This window comes from Peromyscus maniculatus, chromosome 2 (genome assembly GCF_049852395.1).
Source record: "Peromyscus maniculatus bairdii isolate BWxNUB_F1_BW_parent chromosome 2, HU_Pman_BW_mat_3.1, whole genome shotgun sequence".
Lineage (NCBI taxonomy): Eukaryota > Metazoa > Chordata > Mammalia > Rodentia > Cricetidae > Peromyscus > Peromyscus maniculatus.
Window position 1 is genome coordinate 122,305,068 of NC_134853.1, and position 19,037 is coordinate 122,324,104.

General features: G+C 49.7%; 1 protein-coding gene and 1 long non-coding RNA gene across 3 annotated transcripts; one reads left to right on the forward strand and one right to left on the reverse strand.

The window, feature by feature from the left end:
• The first annotated feature begins 554 nt into the window (after window positions 1-554).
• Leprot (leptin receptor overlapping transcript) lies at window positions 555-18,694 on the forward strand. Of its 2 annotated transcripts, none has more exons than XM_006998023.4 (4): window positions 555-687; window positions 11,555-11,630; window positions 15,209-15,395; window positions 16,979-18,694. In XM_006998023.4, the coding sequence occupies exons 1-4, from the start codon at window positions 672-674 to the stop codon at window positions 17,093-17,095; spliced, it is 396 nt and encodes a 131-aa protein (XP_006998085.1). In that variant the 5' UTR covers window positions 555-671; the 3' UTR covers window positions 17,096-18,694. The 2 variants fall into 2 exon arrangements, with proteins under 2 accessions (XP_006998085.1, XP_076420692.1); XM_076564577.1 differs by lacking the exon at window positions 555-687 and adding an exon at window positions 10,210-10,440 and having other exon boundaries at window positions 10,630-11,630.
• LOC143271916 (uncharacterized) lies at window positions 1,480-6,694 on the reverse strand. Its single transcript, XR_013049243.1, has 2 exons — window positions 6,087-6,694; window positions 1,480-2,688 (listed from the first exon to the last, which is right to left on the reverse strand). It is a non-coding gene; the product is annotated as an uncharacterized LOC143271916 (long non-coding RNA).
• Window positions 18,695-19,037: the final 343 nt, after the last annotated feature.

Here is a 19,037-nt window from a genome sequence, read left to right on the forward strand (position 1 = left end):
TTCCGTGCTAGGGGCTTGGAGACTTCGTGAACGAAGTTTGAGTGGCAGTAATTAGGACCAGTAGAGTCCGGGCGGAGTCTGAGTGGCGGAGGCGCGAACAACCCAGCGGAGGCGGGGTTCTGCCAGACGGAGCAGGATCGGCGCAGTAGGGGCGGGGCTCTGAGAGCTGGGGGCGGAGTTATAAGTCCGCCAAGTGTGGAGAGACGCCTGGGGCGGGTCTCCATGGGCGGGATCAGCACAGGAAGTGTGTGCCTGTAGGCAAGGATCCGGCCGAATTGGGCGTGAGGTTATGAGTGGCAGAAGCCAAAACCAGTAGGAATCGAGTTTTGCATCGTGGGGCGGGCTCTGTCCTCTGGGGGCGGGGCTCCGCGAGCCGAGGGTGGAGCCCCAGGGTTCAGGGGCGGGACCTATTTGGAGAGGTGGGCTCAGGCCTCGAGGGCGGGGCTCCGCGAACGGGATGGGAGGGGGACGGAGGTGGAGCCTAAACCAACAGGAGGCGGGTCCTGTACAAGGGGGCGGGGTCACGTTGGCTGAGGGCGGGGATAATGCCATCAAGGGCGGACCCTGCGAGTCGGGGCGGGTCCCGGATTCGCACGCCAGCCCTTTGCTAGTCTGGGTGGGGGCGGCTTTTGGAGGAAGCCGGAAGCAGCGACGGCCTCAGCTCCAGAGACATGGCGGGCGTTAAAGGTATACCGCGACCCCCGCCCGCGGCTGGTGGTTGGGGTCGCTCCGGCTCCTAGCTGTGCGGCTCCTAGCTTGCTGAGCGTGCGGGCTCTTGCAGACCCCGGCCTCCCGGGTGCGCTGCAGCGGTGTTTCGCGGACCCTGTAAATGCTCGTGCCCACGCCCGCCAGACCCCTGGCGGAGGCTTCCCCCTGTGGGCTGTGCATTCCCCCTGTCGCCTCCTGGGCGTCTCAGTTCCCCGCGGGTCCCACCAGGGTCCCACATCCTCACCTTCCTGCTCCTCCGCAGTTTCCTGTGGCTTACAGAGGAGCCTTTGTCTCCAGGCTGGGTGTTGGAAACTTGGTTCTGTTGTTCCTTATGATTTTCTAGATGGGCAGAATCAATTCCGGGCGTGTGGCAGTGAAAAGTAACCAGAAACACTCTGTTCGTCGCAGCCTGGGGGCTGTGATTAGGTGGGATTTTAACAAGACTTTGAGTGTTTTCTTTAACTCGACTGTGAACAGACAAAGCAGTGGGTGTGCTGTTTGTGTTTTTGAATGGTGATAAAAGAGGGTACCGAGATGACCACCCTGACCTCTATGAATGAAGAGCAATGGGGGTCTGAGTGGGCACGTAGTTATTGGAAGGCTTCCTGATTGGATTTCTGATCATCTGCACAAAATAGACTAACTTGTCTCTGTTGGACTTCCTTTCCTTAAAAACTGTCCAAGACCTTCCCACTTACCAATGAAAGACCCCCGGCTGAGATCTTTCTCCGGGAGAGACCCCAAACCCAAGGAACACACCGAAACCACAGATCAGATGCAAAAGCAAGAGGGTTTATTTAGACCAGGTACCTGGGGCGAAGTCTCTTGGAGGACTTGCGCGCTTTCCTAGGGCAAGGGGGACTTTTTATGGGATCCCAGGGGCAGAGGCGCGGTTACAGAAGCGAGAAGCATAGTTACAGGGTCCCTATTGGTTGTTTCAAAGAAGGCCAGGGTGAACTTGGGGTCATATGTGTGTGGCTGATTTGGCCTTGTCCAGGCCAGCTGCTTATTCCTCAAGGCCAGGGGCCCGCCATAAAATATCAACTGTCTTACTCCCAAGGCTGCTGACCACAGTTATCTCTCTCAAGGCTGGCCATAGCTATCTCTGTCAAGGCCGGGTAGCTGGCTATGGCTGTGAACTCCTGTTTTTCTGATTCCTGCAGAATGGCGTTTCTAAGGCCAAGTTATTGGGGGGGGCATAACATCGGCCCAACGCCCCATATCCTCATAATGGAGCGGGGGTCTTTCATTCCCCCATTTTCTTTTGTACCAAATGAAATCTTTCATTTTAGGATGGAGAATAAGGGGTTAGCTCTATCTCTGACTGTCTGAGCCTCTGATATTGTTTGGTTAGGATCAAAGCCTGGGCAACAGAAACCTTATCCTTGATGAATTGCACCAATCTGTTGAGGATGTATGACCCAAACAATAAAATGAGCAGGAGGACGATTAGGGGGCCCATAATGGTGGAGACAAGGGTCATAAACCACGGTGACCTTTGGAACTATCTTTTAAATCATTTTTGTTGAGCATGGCTACTTGGAGCTGTCTGAATTGGCCGGTCTCCATAAGGGCTGCAGTCCCTGTATCTACCCCAGCAGCTATTTTGTTTATGGTAATTTTTTTCCAGTAACAGGGCCAGCGTCAGGGAAACAGGCTCTCTGGTGATGTCCCTCCTTATGTCAGGAGGACTATTAGGGGGATCAAGGGGACCCCCGGGTGAGTCTTATCTTTAGTGGGTTTGGAGAGCGTTGAACTAGATGTCTCGGTGCCCTCAGCTTCGTCGGGTTCCTTGGCAGTCTTTACATGTGACGTGTGGACCCAAGCCGCTGTCCCGTCAACCTCGGCTCTAGGTTCCTGGATTGATGGCGTCGGACCTAGACAGAGTCCCCAATCTTGAATGGGTGAGGCATCACCGGGCGGTTCAGTTGCTCCCGGCAGGCAGGGGTTTTTGCACCGTCTTTTGCATCAATTGGAGGGCTAGTGGCAAAAGAGGAGATATCAGAGTAAAGGAAATTTACAATTGGTGGGGGAGCCCCATACATGATCTCGAACGGGGTTAGGCCATGAGGCCCAGGAGTGTTCCGGGCTCGGTAAAGGGCTAGGGGGAGTAGGAGCACCCAATCTCTAGTGCCAGTTGCAAGCGTTAATTTGGTTAAAGTCTCCTTAATGGTTTTATTTGCACGTTCTACCTGTCCTGAGCTCTGGGGGCTGTATGCACAATGAAGTTTCCAATCGATCCCCCGTAGCCTGGCCACCTCCTGACTTACCTGGGAGACGAAGGCGGGCCCATTGTCTGACCCCAATATCTGGGGTATTCCATACCTGGGAAAGATGTCATCTAGGAGTTTTTTGGTTACCACGTTAGTGGTCTTTTTTTCTTGGTAGGCAAGGCCTCTGTCCATCTATGATGTAAGCGTGTCGCTCGGGGCTTTATTTCGCCCCCATTTTCTTTGTTAGTTCCTGGTCCTCCGGGCTTCCGCCATCCGGAGGGCCTGGGTCAGCGCGATCAGCTCTGCCTTTTGGGCCGATGTTCCAGGTGGCAGTGGTGAGGTCCAAACTATCTCCGATTCGGTGGTGACGGCTGCTCCAGTCCTCCGTTCTCTTTCTTGGAGGAAGCTGTTCCCATCCATGAACCAGGCAGCAGGGTTGCGGGGTTGAGGGAGACAACTGGTCTGCACACCATTCGATCTGAGGGCTGCTGGACCAGAGCTTTTACCGCATGGGAGGATAACACAGTTAATGGCTGTCCCAAAGTCAGTTTCCCTGCATCCTTGAGCAAAACAGCAATGGCTACCACATGTAGACAGGGGGGCGGGCCATCCTGCAGCTACCGGGCTTTCATGGCCCCAGTCTCTGTATCAACATTTCTTTTGCAAAGCCTGAGTTCTCGTCCACGAACAGTTTAAAGGGCTAGGACTTGTAGGGGGCTCCCTTTGGGTCCTGTCCAGATGTCAGCTGAACCTTTTTTTTTTTTTTTTTTTTTCCGGTGGTCCTTTGATACCTCCTGTTACCTGTGGCCCCCTGGACCAAAGCTGTGCGGTCATTGAGAGAGCCTCCGGTATGGGTCAGGACTGAATGTTGAGCCCCGGTGTCCACTAGGAAGGTCACTGGCTGCCCCCTAATCTTGAGAGTTATCCTAGGTCGGGGGGAGGGGGTCTCCTGGCCTTGACCTCCCCAATCTTCCAGATTGAGGACCCTTGGCTTAGGTCTCCGAGACCCTTGAGGCTTTTTTTGATCAGTCACGAGCCCAATGTCCTCTCTGTTTACAGTAAGCACTTTGTCTTTGTCAAGCAGTGTTCTTTTTTTTGATCTCCCGTCCTAACTTCCTAACTCCCTCTCTGACCTGTCCCTGAGACATTACAGTGGCCAGGACTTTTTTGTTTGTTTTTCCTCTCCCTCCGTGTCTCTCTAAGTTCTTTTTTTAAAAACGCGCTGCCGGCGTCTCTTTCTGGTAACCTGAGCCCAATCGGTAGGGGGTTAGAGCCCCTGGAGACCCGCTAAGAGCAACTGGCCAGAGATGTAGGTGTTCCCTACCTTCGCTGCTTTGTCCCGCCTTTCTCGTAGGCGACCGGCAATTGGGGAGGAAGCAGGAACTCATCCTCCGCTGTTTGGGGGCCGCTGCAGGAGCCGCCGGTCCCTCCGGCGCTGTCGGGGGGGTTGTAACACTCGGGGCGGGGTGACTCGGCGTCCATGGGTGACGCCGCCCCCTAGTCACCTTTCCCATATTGGGCCGGAGCCGGTCGTGGCACATCGCTGTGGGTCGCCGGCCAGGGGGCGGTCCCTCGCCGACCCCATCCCCGGCCCCGCCTGCGTGTCCCTGCCACATCCCGTGTCCGCCTGCGCCGCCGCTGCCGACTGTGCCGCTCGGCCGCCCATCGCGCTATCCACCGCCCCTCCGAGCGAGCGGCTGTGGGGCGTTGCCGGGACCAAGGCCGCCTGCGCCGCCGCTGGCTCCCCGCCGCCCGGGTCCGGCTGGTCGCCGGCCCCGCCCCTGGCCCCGCCTGTGTCGCCGCGGGCCTCCGCCGCCCGGGTCCCGGCCAGCCGCGCCGGGGGCCGCCGCGCGCGCGCGCGCGCCGCCGGAGGGCAGGTCCGAGCCCGAGTAGGCGCGGGTGCGGCCGTTGGCGGCGGGGCCACTCTGCTTGGTGCCCATGTCCGCGCCGCCCCGGGCCTCCGCGATCAGATTCCCCTGGTCTGCACCAGCTCCAAGTCCGCTGTTAGGCGCCACGCGGAAAACCACGGCCCGGCGGGGCGGACTCCTCCGCCCGCACGGGAGACATGGACAGCCGGGGAGAGCGGGGAGTGAGGGGAGCCCCCCCAGCGCCGTCCCGGACCCCCGCGACCGCGCCGCGGCCGCGCGGACGGGAGGAGGCGCGGGGAGCTCCGGCACCCGCCGCCGCCACCGCCATCACCGCTGACGGCCTGCGGGGACTGGGCAGGGGGCGTCCCGGCGCCCTAGCTTCCCGGCAGCCCTGCCTGCGCGTTTCCTTTTCCCGCACCCGCCTGCAAGCCTGCCCGCGCGCCCGCCTGCGCCGGAGCAGCGGCCCGCGGGGAGAGGAAAAGACTTGCTGGTGTGGGGTTAGGGAGGAACAGGGAGTGGGAGGGATCCGCCGATCTGGCTTCCTCGGCTCCGGGATTCGGCGAGCGCTGCTGCCGCCGGGGGGCTGAGGGGAAGAGAAACGGCTTAACCCATGGGGGAGGTTCTGTTGTCAGGAGTCTCCACATGGCAATGTATGGGACCTGGTCCGGGTGGCCATGGGGACTGGAAGCAAAAACTTTTTTTTTTTCCACCTGTGAAATAAGACTGAGGTTAAAGGTTTCCTGACGAGGCCATCCTACATCCATTTTAACCCAATCGGCCTCGCAAAGAGTGATCTATTTTTTTTTTTTTTTTTTTGATTACGACTCCTTTGTTGTTGGCTCGTGTCTTTCTTTACGTCTGACCAGTGTTTAAGCATGAGGCTCAAGGGGGTGATGACAGTCTGTCCTATGGCTGTTTTTAAGAGGAGAACGGTTAAACAGAAAACAAAAAAAAACGACAGACCAATATAAATAAGACTAAAACTCGCTGCGCGGCTTCGGTTCCAAACCGAAAGCAAAACCAGAAAAACCGTGCCCCCAGAGGGGTCTTCAGACCGTGCCACAGAGGGCACTTCAGATGAACCGTGGAACGTCTTTCAGGTTCCCAGATTCCCCTAGGACGTCTCCCAGGGTTCAGTGGCGAAGTCCAGACCCGTCGGTCCCCCCTTTCAGATCCACTGACACAGACAGATTATCAGACGCAGGCGCGGAGACAAACAAACAACATTTAACACTCAGACAAACAGACAACCCTCAGACTGGACAGGGATGACATAAATCAAGGCCGGCCGGCTTACCTCCTGATGGTGGGTCGGTGGTCCCAGGGAGGGGTCTCAATCCCCGTACGGGCCACCAAATGAAAGACCCCCGGCTGAGATCTTTCTCCGGGAGAGACCCCAAACCCAAGGAACACACCGAAACCACAGATCAGATGCAAAAGCAAGAGGGTTTATTTAGACCAGGTACCTGGGGCGAAGTCTCTTGGAGGACTTGCGCGCTTTCCTAGGGCAAGGGGGACTTTTTATGGGATCCCAGGGGCAGAGGCGCGGTTACAGAAGCGAGAAGCATAGTTACAGGGTCCCTATTGGTTGTTTCAAAGAAGGCCAGGGTGAACTTGGGGTCATATGTGTGTGGCTGATTTGGCCTTGTCCAGGCCAGCTGCTTATTCCTCAAGGCCAGGGGCCCGCCATAAAATATCAACTGTCTTACTCCCAAGGCTGCTGACCACAGTTATCTCTCTCAAGGCTGGCCATAGCTATCTCTGTCAAGGCCGGGTAGCTGGCTATGGCTGTGAACTCCTGTTTTTCTGATTCCTGCAGAATGGCGTTTCTAAGGCCAAGTTATTGGGGGGGGCATAACATCGGCCCAACGCCCCATATCCTCATAATGGAGCGGGGGTCTTTCACCAGCATGTGTACAGATAGGCACAGTGTATATGCATGTGTACTTGTGGGTGCACTATGAATGTGTCTGAGTAGCAGTAACAGAGATACCTTACCATTTCTGGAGGACTTTCCTGTTCCGTATCAGCTGAGTAAACGTGGTTTACTTGGGCAGTGTCCACCGTATAATATATCCATTTGAAAGCCGTGCAGAAAACAGGGGAAATGGTGTCTAACCACTACAGAGTGTTTGGTCATGGCCACAAAGTAACAAAATAGTAACAGTAGTTTATGTGTGAACGTGCTAGAAATCATGTAGTGAAAAGGAACTCAGGCTATGAAGTGGATAAGAACAAAGCAAAGTAAAAAATTTTTCGGGTAATTCAGCTGTTACGGAGAACTATATTGGAGACCGAGGATAAAAGATAAATGAGAAATTTTTACTGACTTGACGGCTGCAGATAATTATATTGCTGTGTAAGTAAATGAGGTGTGCTCAGAGACAGTTGGGAACATAGAGATAATATGTTGGGGTGAATCATGTCCCTCCAAAGATATGTTCAAGTTGTAACTCCCTAGTGGCAAATAAGGGTGTGACCTTATTTGCAAACAGCAGATGTTAATCAGCCGAAGGTAGTACTTACTGCCTTGCACGATGTCCTTCAGATAGCAGAGAAATTTGTGCATGAAGACATACAGGGAAAGCACCACATAAGGACAGAAGTGGCTTAGTACAGTGGTCCTCAACCTGCCTAACGCTGGGAGGACCCTTTAACACAGTTCCTCATGGTGTGGTGACCCTCAACCGGAAGATTATTGTCATTACCACTTCATAACTGTAATGTTGCCATTGTTATGAACTGTAATGTAAATATCTGTGCTTTCTGATGATCTCAGGTGACCCTTGTGAAAAGCGTCCTTTCACCTCCCAAGGGGGTCATGACCCACAGTTTGAGAACCACTGGCTTAATAGGCAAGGCACTTAATACTGCCAAACCTTAAGACCTGAGTTTGATCCCTGGGACCTACATGGGGAAACTGGAGAGAACCAGCTCTTTACATATGTACATGTACTATGGCACACTCCCATATATCGGTAGATAAACCTAAGTAAATAATTTTAAATTGTAATGGTATAGCTGCAAGCCAGAAGTACTGGCACTGGGTGTTAGGCAAGGAAGCTTGCTCCTTATAGACTTCAGAAAGAGGATGGCCCCGCCGACACCTTGATTCCAGAACTAAGAGAATGATTTTCTCTGGTTCTCAGTCACCCAGTTTGTGGCTCTCCGTTGTGAAGCCAGCGTGGATGACCACTCCTCGATGGGGGCAGGTGACAGAAGAGGAAATACTTCAGCTGAATTTATAGGGCCCCGCAAGGGTGGGGTTGAGACCAGAATATATTCCAGCAGGGCAGAACAGCATCCGACTAGGGCAGAGGCCGTGAAAGAACACATCTTCTTTTCTTGTTCTCAGGGACTTGGAGGGGGAGGGGGGAGGGTTGAAGCGGGAGATGTTCAGAGTGAGACTGTTGTGTGCCTCTAGTGATAGAGCAGCTTGTGGGCTGTGACCAGAGATGCAGAGGGCAACACGCAGGCAGCTAATCATCTGTATGGAGGAAGGCTAGGGAGAGGCTCAGTCGGCAGCAGGAGGAGAGCATAAGGGCTGCCCTGAAACAGTAGCAAAGAGTTCAAGAGAAGACGGCCGTTTTGAGTGAGGTCTGGTAAAATGAGTTACTTTGATGAGCTGTAGAGGACAGCTGTGGTTCCAGCCCTCTAAAACGGGTCTTCAGGGTAAGATGAAGCATGCGTTTAAAAGGGTGGGGATGGAGTAGGAATGGAAGGTCATTTTACATGCTGGATTTGAGGTCTTGGCTTTGGCTCTACCGGCACAGTCATCTAGATGAGAAATAGAGTTCTTAGGATCTGCTGTGGGATGGAGCCTTAGATATGGCTGGGCCCTTGTTCTGGGAGCTTGGGGTTGAACTGAGCTTCTCAGCAGTCAAGTGTGAAGTGAAAAGAGACGGACTTGAGTGGTTGGTTAGCTCCTACTGAAATTTAAGAAATGGCAGCAAGCTGGCAAGCTGGCTCAGCAGAGGCTCGCTCTGCAAGCGGAGGGATTTCAGTTCAATCCCCGGGAACCCATGGGACGGTGGGAGGAGAGAACTGACTTCACAAGGTTGTCTTTACATGTGCTGCGGCACGTAGACCTGTCCCCCCCCCCCCCATCATCATTACACACAATTTAAAAAGAGAGGGAGTGGGCAGAGAGTGCAATTCCTGAATACACACACACACACACACACACACACACACACACACACACACACACACACACACACACAGGGTTTAAAGGCACTGAGCAGGAATATGGTTATGAACTTTGAGATGATTTTGGAACAGAAAGAAGAAGTAAGTCTGTGGTTCACATGCTATAAGTTCCTGGAAGAGAGAACTTTGCAGGCAGTCTGTCACAGAGGAACAGGGCAAGGCTATGAGAAAAGGACCAGGCAACTTCTAAACTCACAGACATTTGTCCATTAAAAATATCCTATTAGTAGAAAAAGATAGACACTAAGATAGAAATTCCTTCCTCCTCCCCTGACATCTGTATTCATCCAGGGTTCCTGGAAAGCATAATGGTTTCTTTCTATTGAACACTCTCTCTAAATCTCTTAATAAAAGAAGGCAATAAAAAAAAAAAACTTGATTAGGGGCTGAAGACATGGCTCAGCGGTTAAGAACACGGACTATTCTTCCAGAAGACCCGGGTTCAATTCCCAGCACTCACATGGTGCCTCACAACTGTCTGTAACTCCAGTTCCAAGGGACTGGACCCCCTTACACAGGCAGAACATCAATGCACATAAAAATAAATAAAAATTTAAAAAAAAGTCTTCATTAGTCAGTGACTAATTATATTAGGGATTTTAAGAAGAAAGTCTGGATGATCCGGTATCCTGTGCTTCTGATTTATTAGTTTTTTGAATAGCTGGGTGAGTGGAGAGCTGCCATAGCCAGCAACAGTTGAGTCCCTTTTGTTGAGCACCATGTATAGATGATCCCAAAAGCCCCATGAAATGGGACCATCATTGCCATTTTACAGGTAAGAAACTAGGCTCAGAGAGGTCCAGCTGCCTAAGGTCGTGCAACCAGCTGGTTGCAGAATTGACATCTGAGACCCATTTGGTGACCGAGAGTTAACCTGATGGGCTGTCACAGGGCAAAGTGGAAAGGGCCGACATGTTCTGATGTGAGTATCCAGTGCGTGTGGGGATTTATACGGTGGCCACTTGTTGGGGATCGTTTCCTATGAAGGCATATTGTGAGTTCCCCTCACTGGTGTTGACGATCTTGGCACATGTAGAGAGAACCCATGTGGTAGGCAGGGCCAAGTTGCTGGAGTGGCCAGAGAGCTTTCCACCCTTGGTTTTAAAGTGGTGGACAGAGGCCATTGCCATTCTCACTGTGGGCTGTGGGACCAAATGAACCACAAACTGGGCAGTTTAAATGACTTAATCCTGAGTATTGGAGGCCAGGAAGTCCAGGATCCAGGAGCAGACACAGTGAAAAAGAGAAGTTTCTTTCTCTTGTGATAAGGACACTGGTCCTGTCAAAAGAACTCTACAGTCATGCTCTCGTCTCAGTATATTGACTTCCTAAATGTATGGCTATGTGTGCCTATTATCCCAGCTCTTGAGCTGTGGAGGCAGGAGGATCTCAAGTTGGAAACCAGCTTGGACTACATTGTTTTAAAGAAAACAAACCCAAAGGCCTCACTTTTTTTTTTTTTTTTTTTTTTTTTTTTTTTTTTTTTTTGAGACAGGGTTTCTCTGTGTAGCTTTGTGCCTTTCCTGGGACTCACTTGGTAGCCCAGGCTGGCCTCGAACTCACAGAGATCCGCCTGGCTCTGCCTCCCGAGTGCTGGGATTAAAGGCGTGCGCCACCACCGCCTGGCTTAGGCCTCACTTATTAAGACCATGTTACCAGGAGTTATGATTTCAAATATATGAATTTAAAAGGTACACAGACATTCAGTCACACAGTAGTTCTCAGTGGATGGTCAGATGTAACATCAATTAATGACGTAAGTAAATTGCTACATTTGCTTAAATTTGTGACCTCTTGTAATGAGTATTTTTCTGTCTCACCAGCCAGCTCCTAAATAATGACATGGAGACTTCTTATTAATTACGAAAGCTTGGCCTATAGCTTAGGCTTGTTTCTAACTAGCTCTTATAACCTAAATTAACCCATTTATATATCTATATTCTATCACATGGCATTGCCCCTCTTCCATCTTGCACCTCGTGTTTCCTCTCCATGTCTCCAGGCATCTCCCATGTGCCTGGATTCCTCCTCCTCTTCCTTTCTCCCCAGAAATCCCGCCTGTACCTCTTGTCTAGCTATTGGCCATCCAGCTTTTTATTACCACAATTACAGCAATACTCCTTCACACAGGGTACAAATATCCCATAACAACCTCTCCTTAAATTTCATCTTTAAAAGAATGTATGTGAGTGTGCACATACAACACACCTGTGGAGGTTAGAAGATAGCCTGCAGGAGCTGGCTCTCTCCTTCCACAGTGTGGGTCCTGGAGATTGAACTCAGCTCATCAGGCTGGGCAGCAGGTGCCTTTATCTGCTGAGCCGACCTGCCAGCCATGTGTTACTGAGATATATTCAGATAGCATAAACTCAGCCTTTCTAAATGTAAAATTCTGTTGACTTTATCATATTCACAAGGTCGTGCTGCCTCCACTGCCGTCTGTTCCCAGGACATTTGCCATCCCTTAGACAAAACTCTGCACCTATTATTGTTTGGACCCATCACCCCAAACAACCATCGATTAGAACCTTTAACATTCGCGTGTGTTTTCCACAGCTCTCGTGGCACTATCCTTCAGCGGGGCTATTGGGCTGACTTTTCTCATGCTGGGATGTGCCTTGGAGGACTATGGGTAAGTTGTTTCAAAAAGGAATTAGTGTGTGTGTGTGTGTGTGTGTGTGTGTACACGTACATGCGCGTGTATGCAGGTATTTGTGAAGGTGACGTGTCTTCCAGTCTCTTCTCTACCTTATTTTCTCTTTTCCCACCTTATTTTTTTGAGACAGGATCTCTAAGTGAACCTGGAGCTTGCTCATTTGGTTAGACTGGCCAACAAGCTATGCAGATCCCTCTGTCCTCCCACCCCCACCCCACCCCAAGTGCTGGGATTACAGGTGTACACTACTGTGTCAGGCTTTCTACACGACTGCTAGGGATTGAACTCGGGTCTTTGTGTTTGTACAGCGCACGCTTTACGTACTGAACCATTTCTCCAGCTCTCAAAGTCCCTTCTGTGTTACGGTCACTGTCGGAGTCTGATCAGTGTGGCCCGTGCTGTGATGCAGGAGTTGGTGAGGTCTGCATTAGGAATTCAGCCCCTTCAGGGACCAGTGTATTTATGTAGAGAAAAACTCCTTTAAAAACAAATGGATGTATTAATTTAATAAACAGTTGTTAAGCTCTGAGCCTGAAGCAGCTGGGGTTGTGAGCATGCGTCCTGCCCACAGGAGCTTGCCCTTGAAGTTGGAAGAGAGAGACAATTAATCAAGGAAACAAGAGCGTAGAGACCGTGGGAGCTCAGAGATCGGACCTGCGCATTTCTCCTGAGCCAAGACTTAGTGGATGAGCGAGATGTTCTCTGCATCACAGGCATAGGGAACAGTCAGTAGCCTTTGTGCTGCAACCACTAAAGGAGGATTAACCCAGCAAGTAGAGCCAGTTCTTTGGGGCTTTGTATGCCCTGTGGAGGAGGTTAGATATGTGTCCAGATAACAGGAGCTGGGAAAACATATCATGAGGCTAGGTAGGAATGTGGTGACAGAGACTGTAATCCGGATGGATCCTGAGGGACCACTGTTGGAGATGTAGATGGGGCCTAGAGCCGAGGAAATGGCCTGTGTAGGTGACAGTAGGTTGTATTCACCGATATCAGGGCTCAGGCAAGTTCCTGCCAGCTTGAATGAGTGGTGAGTGGCTTCAATGCCTGACCTAAACGTGTGCGACTGAGACCAGCTGGAACTGGTTTTTGTGACCTCTGTCTTAGGTTTTCTATTGCTGGGATAAAACCCCATGACTAAAAGCAGCCTAGGGAGAAAGGCTTTATTTCAGCTTACAGTTGTAGTCCATCATGAAGGGAAGTCAGGGCAGGAACTCAAGGCAGGAACTGAAGCAGAGGCTGCGAGGAATGCTGTTTCCTGGCTTGCTCCTCATTGCTTACTATTTACACACCTCAGGACCACTTGCTCAAGGTGGCACCCCCCACACACAGTGGGCTGGACCTTCTGCACCAATCATAAATCAAGAAAATGCCCCACAGGCTAGCCTGTAGGCCAGTCTTACGGAGGTATTTTCTCAAGTGAGGTTCCCTCTTCTCAAATGACTCTAGCTTGTGTCAAGTTGGCAAAAAACTAACCAGGGAAACATTGCTGAGTTCAAATGTACCATGGAGTTAGAAGTGATCACACACATTATTTAAACATGATGTAAGCACACACATTTGTTTAGAGTTTTCACAGCTATTACTGTATTCTGGTTTAGGGATATGTTGTTCCCCTTCCTGCCTGGGAAAACAAAGCCTGGGATGGTGAAAACCTGGCTGACTGTACAGTAGGAAATGGCAGACGTGGATGTGGCACTCTGCTCTGACTCTTGGCCAAGGCACTGCCTGTCATTCCATGACTGATGGAATCCAGGTGTTTGAATTCTCTGTAAGGTACCATGTCTCCGTAAGATGGGAACGGCACACATTGCTGCCGCCGCCACACAGAGACGCACTTTATGCCTTTGTGACAGTAACTTGGGACTTTCGTCTGCATCGGAAGTTGGCAAACTGGCCAGTGTAGCTGTTGCCCGCTGCGGTGGGTCAGACTTTGTTGGGACCACCGACACCGCTTCTGCGCCACAGTGGCAGAGTGTAGAGGAGACGGAGACCTGAGGTGGCCTGGCCACTCGTGGTCTGTCTATCATCTTTTACAGAAAAGAGTTGGCCAGTCTTTGGCCTTCCCATTTAGTAAACCACGTGATATTTAAATGTTAAATTTTGTATATGAAAAGATGTCTCTTGCCAGAGGCCTGCTCTGTGTGAGACAGTCTCTTCGAGTATGCCTCAGAAAACTGTCACAGTATTCCAGGGAGAGTGCAGGTGACAGTTAGGCCCCTCCTCTGTAGCTTGCTCCTCACTGTCTCTGTCCTGATATTACCTAGCAGCGCCTTGCAACAGTACTTTCTGGAATATATTCTAATAACCTCTGCAGTTTCAAATGAGGAGCCTGCATCCATTGTTTCCATCCCGAGTCTGCTTGCTGAAGGACACTCCCTTCTTGCTTCCTGGTTATCACCCCGACTTCCTACACCCTTCACCCCCAGGGGTGCTTGCTGTGTGGGTGGATCCGCATGATTACCGTTTGGTGATGGTGTGTGTTATTGTGCCGTGTGTTTATGATGATGACTGGCTGGTGTGTTTTTCTCTAATGGGTGTCTAACCGAAGGCGACCAGGATGGTAGATTATTTTGAAAGTATTTCTAGGGAAAACACAATTGTAAATGCAGTGGCTATTCTTAACCACTGCAAGTGGTTTTGCTCCTTCGTGTGAGATTATACTTGTAATCTACTGTAATAAAAGGTGGTGTTGGGTACATACAGTGAGCAAATGCACATTTTCATTCCTTCATCCCTAAAATCCCGCCCCCACCCCCACTTGACAAGTGTAAGTGGAACGTCCCATTCAGGGCTCTGGAGATAAATGGAGATTGACTAAGACAAATCACATCTTTGTTCTAGTGAGCACAGAGATACCAAATGGTGCTGTGCAGAAAGCTAGAAAGGGGTGTTGTAGTCAAGGGTCACTGGGGTCACCTTCAGGAAGGGGTCTCCAGCCTTGACTGCACTGCAGGTCAGAGCCCAAGGCAAGCTTGAGACCAGAGTGTGCCGGGAGCAGGGAGAAGGCTGCCGTGCCGTGAGGGTGGGGTGGGCCAGAGTGAATTGAAGAAATGGAAAACAGCGGATGTGGAACCTGATTTGTGTTTCATTTTAAATCATTGGAAGCTTTCATGCATGTATGCATGCATGTGAAAGATCTTCATGAAACTAGCATGCATAAGCCACTGTACTGTGTTCTGAAGGGAAAGCAGGTGGTTTTTTAAGACCCTGTCCTTGGAGGTGCTGATCATGGCCAGCTATACAGCTCAGTGGTAGAGTTCTTGCCAGCTTGTACAAAGTCCGGGGTTCAGTACTGCAAAAAAACTGCAGATCTGTAATATAGTACTCTATGGTTGTTTCTTGACATAATATAAACTGCATATGTACTAGAGAATAAGTAATGTTTTCCTAACTATATCTGTGCCTGGTAGAAATATTTTCATGATATAATAGTTATAGTTGATTAATGTTTTTACTTAAACATGTAAACTAATGATAATGAAACAATAATATGCCTTTGAGTTAAGATGTAACATTTCTTTTGGGTTTCATCTTGGTTCCACTGAGGACAGCGTTTACTGGCCCCTGTTCGTCTTGATTTTCTACGTCATCTCCCCCATCCCCTACTTCATTGCCAAAAGGGTCACATATGACTCCGATGCGACCAGCAGTGCCTGTCGGGAGCTGGCATATTTCTTCACTACTGGGATTGTTGTTTCTGCCTTTGGATTTCCTGTTATTCTTGCTCGCGTGGCTGTGGTGAGTTCTGTTTTCTATTGTTTCAGTTGGCCGTCAGGGTTTGTTTCAAAGGCCTGTGTCTGAGACCTCAAGTTCATTTTCATTGCTTCAGCTTCCCGTGAAGCCAGCTGCAGCTTGCGTTTCTCTCTCCTACTTGAGATTCATCAGTATCTTGCTCGTATTTTCAGACTGCTTTCTTTGTTTCTCCTACAACTTTTAGTCAAATCGTATAACTTTTTGCTTTTTCCACATTAAGCCATTCTTTTCAATCAATCTTAGATTCCTGCCTCTTATACGACAGGGCAAACCATAGAGACGATAGAAAAGATGCTTCCCCAGTCAGAAAATGAAGGTCTTATCAAATTGGAACTAGGAACTTACTTCTCAGTACTCTGGTAGATACTGAGCAATATCTAGTGAGTGACATCACCATAGCCATTGTAGGCTTTTTTTTTTTTTTTTTGGCATGTAAACAAACATTGTGGGTATACTTTATTCAGTTTCTTGATGTTCTCTGACTCTCCTACTCTTTGTTTTTATTCTGCCAACCACATTGGCTATCAAACATGTGCAAATATGTACAAATCTCGTTTATTTATTTAGCATTAAATACCATGACTAAAAACCCCATACCGTCAGCACTCGAAGAACACGATGATGCCCCGATGAGGATATATGCTAAGGTGTACAATGTATGAGGAGGGACATTGGTAAGAATACCATAGGCGCACCATGAAGAGAGAAATGCCAGCTGCTGGTTGATGTGAGCCTCTAAAGCCCAATAGGATTCTGATTAAAGTAGAGAAGGCTGTTGGAATGGCACCTAGGTATGAAAATGCACTGTGTGGAGAAAAGAACAGTGCATTATGATGAAGCAAAAAGGAGGCACCGAGAGGAAGGCCACAAATGTCCTTGAGGCCTACTGAGCCAGAGCCCCCCTAAGGCTGCGCCAGCTCCAACTTTCCTAAAGCCATGAGGCTTTCTGAAGCTCTGAACACGAGGTGGCCGTGGCCTCCTTCTTTTGCCTTAAGTGTTGATATTTCTACTTTCTGCACTGTGCTTGTGTTTGGGGGAAGAAACTTTCATTGATATTTCTGTTGGTTCATTTGAAGCCAAAAGAAAAGAAACGCCCACTAGAGGGTACTCTCGTCCCAGCTGTGCCTCCAGGAAACCAGCTGCCCAGCTGGAATGCCCCTTTTGTTTAAGTGCAGATTATTGTTTAAAAGTATGCCTTGCCTAGAAAAGAAGCAAACAGATGCCTAACTTTCCAGTCCCTGTTCTCTGTGAAAGAGGTTGATGCATTGCAGAGCATTTGTACCTAATGTTGACATGGGATCATCAGTAATCTTGCTTACATGTGTTTTGCCTGAGGCAGTCATTGTCAACTAAAACCAGGGACGATGTAAAGGATGACACTAGACTTAATTCACAAGCATCACGGCATCACTTAAACTAATGGCTGAGACGTTCACTGTCCTCCACCCATGACGTGACTCAGCCTTGTGGCAGCCGTGGTCCTGTTTCAGTGGGGGTTTCTGGAGCAGAGAAGAAGAGGTTTACAGAGTACAATCTGAAGGTGACTTACCCCTTCTCTTGTGTTTCAGATCAAGTGGGGAGCCTGCGGCCTCGTGCTGGCTGGGAATGCTGTCATCTTCCTCACAATTCAAGGCTTTTTCCTCGTCTTTGGAAGAGGAGATGATTTCAGTTGGGAACAGTGGTAGCACTTTATCCTGATGGAAAGCAGCGAGTTTCTTAGAATTTGTACTGTACGTATATCTGTGCACATGTGGTGTTTTCTTATGGATTTTAATATGCTGAGTTTTTTTATACCTTTATATCGTAATCATCTTAGGGAAGATGTTGTAAACAAAAGATGAGTTCTATTCCTGGCAGATAGGTCACTCCATCGACTCAGATTCTGCTTGGGATATACTTGGGTAATCAGAGACACTGGGACAGATCTGTGACAGCCCAGACAGAGTTGGCCTTCTCTCTGTACACTGCAGCTCCATCTCAGCGTGAGTGGCATCCACACTCTGCTGGGAGCTCACAGGGGATGTGGGCTCTGAAGCCCCATTAGACCTGGTGCGTCTGGTGACAGTCCACACTTGTCACATGCCTGTTGAAGTCTGAGAAGCTTGGTCGTAGAGGAATCAGCATCGTGCCTAGCTCACTGTCCTCCCCTGGGCACAACACTTAACCTCTCTGGGTGTTGCATGCTCATTACCTGCCCCATGGTAAGAATAAGTTCAGACTCCTGGTGTTTCTAAAATGTTTAAACTTATATTTGGGATGTTCCTCAAATTTGGGGGGAGGACCTGGGTAGGGTGTGGTGGCGCACACCTTTAATCCCAGTACTCAGGAGGCAGAAGCAGGTAGATCTCTGAGTTTGAGGCTAGCCTGGTCTACAAAGTAAGTTCCAGGATAGCCAAGGCTACACAGAGAAACCCTGTCTCGAAAAACCAAACCAAACCAAAAACTAAACAACAACAAATTAGGGGAACCTGTTCTAAGGAGGGAACAAATCAATCCTCACATCATTTAAAGGGCCATGGCTGTTTGCACAGAATAAGTTACAAAATAACCCAAAAGCCCTGCCGCTGCCTCCCCCCCTCCCTGCCCCCCCTCCCGCCTGCCCAGGGTCCCTGCTTTAAGTGAAGGGGAAGACAGACAATTCTTTGAAATTTCCCTTTAAAACTTTGTGCTTCCTGCCCCTTTCCAGTGTCTCCCATCCCCAACTCTCCATCATTCCCCTTTGGCCGGCTGGTTCTGGCCTCCCCTGGAGGCGTATGAGCGTCAAGAGCAAGCAGAGGCCTATGGCTTCTTTGGATTTACATGTCGGTGCATTTTTCCTTCTTTGTGTGGAACTTGATGTCACCTCCACAGGAAACACGGGATCCACGTTGGTTCTTATAAACAGTTTTTCTAGCTCATCCTTTTTATCTGCGACCTGTCAGGAGAAGGAGGTGAAAACAGCCACCTCATCAGGATGCCATCCGCGGTGTTTAAGCATTAATGTTAGTAGCTGATGAGTGTCCAGAGCGCTCGACCCTTGAGGCTTGTGGTCTGAGGAATCAGCACACCCAGCTCAGGCTGGTGTGACGCTGGGACCAGCAGATGGACAGACAGCGGACAGCGTGCAATGTTACTTTTTGGCCTTGTGCATGATATTATGTGTATTTCAATATTTTGTGTACATATAGAATTGTTGTCATTTCTAGTATTTACATTAGAAGAATGATTTAGATACTTGATCATTTTAACCAGCATTTTTAATCATGACTCTTGCTATTGTAATAAATTTGACTTTAAGCACTGAAGGAGAGTTGAATTTCATGTCTTTCGTCTCGTGTTACCTTGCTTAAAGGATGAGTGAGAATTTCTTGACACTGGAATGGGCAGTTTTGAGCAGTAATTTCTGTCTTAGAATGATAGCGGGGACTTCTGTGATACTGTTTCCCGTGTCTAGTGGACTGTAATAACTTTTCTTTCCCTCAGATGGCAATAGCCATCAATTTATCCTATGTTTTTCAGAGGTGTCTTGTAACACATCTCAAGTAACCATGATAACTTTAATATAGAAGATTGAAGTATTACTTTTTCCCCCTCCCCTTTCTCTTTTTAAGATAGGATCTTCCTCAGTAGCCCAGGCTACCCTCAAGC